This window comes from Lygodium microphyllum, chromosome 1 (genome assembly GCF_053477565.2).
Source record: "Lygodium microphyllum isolate KBCC chromosome 1, Lygodium_microphyllum_v1.1.10, whole genome shotgun sequence".
NCBI lineage: Eukaryota > Viridiplantae > Streptophyta > Polypodiopsida > Schizaeales > Lygodiaceae > Lygodium > Lygodium microphyllum.
In genome coordinates, this window is record NC_141135.1 from 144,635,242 (window position 1) to 144,640,366 (window position 5,125).

Genomic DNA, 5,125 nt, shown 5'->3' on the forward strand with positions numbered 1-5,125 from the left:
CAAAACTAAATATAGATTCTCATTGAAGAGGTTGTTTTTAGACCTCCATAAGGGAGGTAGATAAGATGAAAATCACAAGCATGTATTCATTTCTCATGGCTAGAATTGTGATGATATTTTGAGTACCACATAACTGTTTGAAAGTACGTTGTTGTACAATGATTAAAATTATGTAGTTGTATGATATTGAAGTCGAAAAAAATGATTTAAAGGGACTATTTTATACATTGACTTGGTTTTTCTTGGTTTTTAGTTTTGATTGAAAAAGTTGCTATTGGGGTCTACGCATTCTAGATGGACTTTGTTGATTCATTGACATACACCCCAAAGATCATTGCCAAGGCTCTCTCACTAAGAGCCACTTTTGCTTAGAGTGTTGTCCCATAAGTAAGGCAAGAGGTCATCCATAGGAGAAAGGTTCCCTCTTATTGGCAACATGGGAATTTATGGGGCTCTACTTGTGTAGGCAATTTACATGTCCAATCCTAAGATTGAGAAAAAATTCTCCATGTGAGCTTGATATGTGGGTATCAAAAGGCCCAATTCTAAATGAGGGCAATGTGGAACCTAAGAAGGGTTGAGGCATTGGTGGCTGGATATTTGTCTCGATGGGGACAAGTTACACAAGCTATGCAAGTTGTATTCAAATATGTGTTTTACTGATATTATTGTTTTCAATTGTTTTTGTGTATGTACATAAACGACATTCAATAAGCCTCATATGATGGACTAATTAAGGAAGCTATTTTTGTATGTGCTCAAAATGTGGTAGGACACTTAGTTAGAAAACTAAAGATGACACGTGCATTGGATGGAAAGTAGGTAGGTGGTGATCCTAATGATCCTATTATAAGAACAAGTGGACTCAATAATTAAGGTGCCTTTTTACATGATTATTTAGGACTAGAGTCAACAAATCATGACTCGCTTAGTAGCATGTTAGAACTCAAGCTAACACTATTCTAAAGGGTTAGATGTTTGATTGTGCCTTGCTTCCACCAAGATATACTTTTATGGAGATCCCATACTGAATCATGTTTATTTGGTAGCCAATTACGATCCTTAACAAGTAAATGATACATCTGGTTGCTAGAAGGTCTCTCCAAATGCAACTAGCCTGCAAGGCACCAATCTTGCCAGGGATGATCAAGAATAGGACTAGGAAAAGGTTGTAGATCCTACACATGCAAAATAGGCATATTCCAAAATCCATGATGGCCAAGGGGGATTCAAAAAAGGCCGACGAATAGTGAGGAATGACATGAGGACACATCATGAAGAAAGTATGGCATCAACAATAGTGACCGATACCAAAGGAGCCATTTGATTAACTCTAAGATGATTATCATGTTTTACTTCCCAATAGAGGAGCTTGGACACATCCAACAACTCATCGTGAAAAGGGTTTACTTGCAACAAATCCTCATGTGGATGCTAAACCCCCTCTCAAAGCATAAACTTCCAAGATTAGATCAAATAGGTCAATATAAACAAGCATGGAAGAAAAACCAGCTGATCATTATTAAGCGTGTACCACCAAGAGGCCTGAATTTCAGTGTTGCCATGGAGCACACCCTAGTCTTCAATGATGAGTGTAGGGCAACCATATGAGTCTCCCAATCCAAAACACAACACCTCCAACTAATGGTTAATTGCTATGAGAATTCAATTGAAATTTTTTGTATAAATATGACCTTGACAGGTAATGCGAGCTTAGATGGAATCATCCTTCCAAAGCACAAAACAAAATAGCTCATATAATTTCCTACAAATTACCATTGGACTAAGGCAAGAGAGGCAAGTAAGCTAGCATAGGAAGAATAATTGCATGCACCACTTTGAGATGCACATGGAAGGGCCATGCCTAAGATTTCCAATAGAGAAGCAAGGCTTGAAATCCAAAGTTTGCATGAACTGTGTCAAAAATGACTATTCTAAGTAATCAAAAGCTTTTTCTAGATCCAACTATATAAGTATGATCTCCTAGTGAGAATGCCATGCATAGTGAATGCCCATCTGAACACCCATAATATAATGCAAAGTATTCCTACCCTTTATAAAACCATACTGATGAGGGTATACAATATTAGGGAGGTGCTTACAAAGGTGACTAGCCAAAACTTAGGAGAAAATCTTATACATGGTACCCATCAATGAGATTAGTCTCCAATGAGAAAATTTTATACATGGTACCCATCAATGAGATTAGTCTCCAATGTTTGAGCATTGATATCGAAGGGACCTTAAGAATCAACTTAATAATGCCCCCTTCTAGGATGCATGCATAACTCTAGTGGCCCAAAGCTGCGAGCACATTATTGTGAACAGTTTTGCCAAATGAGTGGCATAATTCTCAAAGAATTCATTTGTTAGTCCATCATATCTTGGACTTTTGTCCTTGGGTAGGTGTTGTAGAACATCCATAACCTCCTCCTCAAGAATATCAAACTCCATTGCATCATGAATGTCAAGAGAAACTTGACCTCTAATCAACATACAACGAACTAAACATGGGTAAAAAATCTACTCACAAAAAGAGGCAATTGTGAACCAAGATCCATAAAATATTGATCGCACGTGTACACAATAGATTGAGGACACATAATTGTGTGATCATTGGCATCTTACAATCATACCATATTTTGTGGCATTTGCGTGTGTGCATGCATTTTAAAAATGACATCTCTCAAGGCGTTCTCTCCTTGCTCACATTCTAAGGTATATGTGCTTAAGCATGCAATACTAGGGTACTTGAGGCAATGAAAAAACATTCTTTTTTGGCTCACATTCTAAGGGTGTTTGTACTCAAGCATGCAATACTTTGGTAGAGGAGCCAATGAATAAATATGCTTTATTTGACGACATGTTTTAGAATCTTAAGTGGAGCCAAATGTGACACAAGTGTTTGATTGATGGTTTATGGGGATAAAATAGAGCGCTCCTATTAGTGATCTCAAATTGAAAACATGTCATGCAATTGAATCACATATGTGAGTTTTATAAGTCCCTCATTATCACCTAATAAAGGCATATTTTTGTTAGCTATAGTTCTACATTTCATTGTTTCCTTGACATGAGGAAGGATTGTGTTGAAAAAAGTAATTCAATTGCCAACAATTGAAATTGAAGAAGGGTGATGCATTGTAAGTAATATTGTTTAGTAAGGGGCCTTTCACAATCATCCCAATGACAAGTGAGAACAAGGGCACATATCCCACTTGCTAGACACCAATGTTGACAATAGTGTCTGCTTAAAAAATATCAAGAGATAGGTAATACGTGCCCAACTCTCATAGATGCAAGAAATAAGCGACCCATGATATTTAATCTAACAAGTTATGCATTGAGAGTGAGTCCGCATCACTATAAACCAATTGCTTCTTGATGGCTGTAAAATGACTTGAATTTTATTTACATATTGATCGACGTATGTTAAACCAATCCCGGTCATTTTGTCCTAGAAATAAATTTCATCCAGAAGGGTATGAATCCCCCCTCATAAGGTGTCTACTATCTCCCCTACCATATAAATTTGTAGTTTTGTTCCCTTTTTTGTGTGAAATCTAAGGAAGTGGTTCGTCTTTCTAGAAAATACCTACATAGGCGCGCTCTTTGTGAAGTCAATGGAGAGACTAGATGATCTATCATCCTCGATGAATGAGTCATGGCGTGTTCGTTGCAGGGCTATTGGTGTATCAGGCCATCTCCCCTTCTTCCTCCTCGTTCTCTTCCTTTTGGGTTGGAGGCAGGCGGCAGGGGCAAGAGCGGTCATGGCGGTGTGAGGATGATGGGGAGCGGACCTCGGACTCACGAGGGGGGTCTTTCCGACAGAGAATGGAGGCGGATGCAGAGGCGGCAGCTTCGCCAGGCGATCTCGGAGCGCCGCGAGCAGCAGCTGCGCGAGGCCAGGGCCCAACGTGCGCGCCTCAGGTCCCTTGTCCAGCGCTTGCGCAGCCTTTCATACGAGGAGCAGCAGCAACAACCTCCCACCATAGCTTCTCCATTGACACCTGCTGGAGCAGCGTCAGCAGCAGCAGCAGAAGAAGACGGTGATGAAGATGGGAGCGTCCCCCTGCTCATCCCCTTCGGAACCATGGCAGGCTCCCCCTCGCGCCGCGTGTTCCCTCCTCGCGCTGTCTTCAGTACCCGTCCCTACAGAGCTCCATCTCTCGATGACGATGATGATGAAGATGCCATGGCCGGCCCTGCTCCTTCTGCAAAACCCTAGCGTCTGCCATCTTGACAGTAGCCAGGGTTGGCGTAACTCAGCATTGCAAAGAGAGGAACCTGGTCCTTCCTCGGGCCTGTGACGTCATTTGGAAGCGGACTTCTCTCACGCTACCTGAGCTACACGCGCGCGCACACACACAGGAGGTGCCTTATCGGCACCAACTACTCGAAGGGGTGGGTGTACAAAATAAACGGTCAGTAAAATGGACTCACATTAAACGAAACAAAAGCTTGTGACATTCTTATGAGTTCTTTACTAGGCAATGTAAAGCGATGCGCTAAATAAATGTGCACTTAGAAGACAATCTCTCATGCTCGCCTCTTTGCACAAGTGGTTTGCATTGACACATCGTGAAGCAATTGTCCATGTAATAAACATTTGTATCATCTAAGTGCAAACCGAGCTAGACTCTAATGTACATGTGTGTCGTTTGTTTCACTTCTCTCAAAATTTATTGTGATCAGATTGCAAATTGGTACAAGTAAATCCATTTTGAATCATGTTAACATCCATCTAATCTAGCCATTTGTATCTTCCTATATTCACAAATTCCCTAACCTCTTTAATGTGGAAGGGAATTATGAACTACTTCATTAGTCGAAACTCTATAGTGAACACCCAACATGACTACATGGTTCCTTGAACAAGTGCAAGCTTTTGATGTTTGTGAGAGATCAAAGCAATGAAGCCATAATATGCTTGAGATGGTACATTCTCCTCCCGTCCCACATAGTGCTACCTACAAACGTAAGAGAAGAACTCATCATTTCGCATGTGGCTTATAAAGATGTGTGGCAATTTCAAAACAAGGTATACATGGAAGGAAAGCTTCTTATGTGTAAATCATGTAAGTTGCACATTATAAGGGAAAGTGCTCCTTGCATGCTCTCTCAT

At 40.6% G+C, this 5,125-nt stretch overlaps 1 protein-coding gene across 1 annotated transcript; it reads left to right on the forward strand.

Annotated features, from left to right (window-relative positions):
• Positions 1-3,560: 3,560 nt before the first annotated feature.
• Positions 3,561-4,728, forward strand: LOC148041776 (uncharacterized). The gene has a single exon (XM_087688720.1). It carries the CDS (start codon positions 3,665-3,667, stop codon positions 4,226-4,228), a length of 564 nt encoding a protein of 187 aa, XP_087544846.1. The 5' UTR covers positions 3,561-3,664; the 3' UTR covers positions 4,229-4,728.
• Positions 4,729-5,125: the final 397 nt, after the last annotated feature.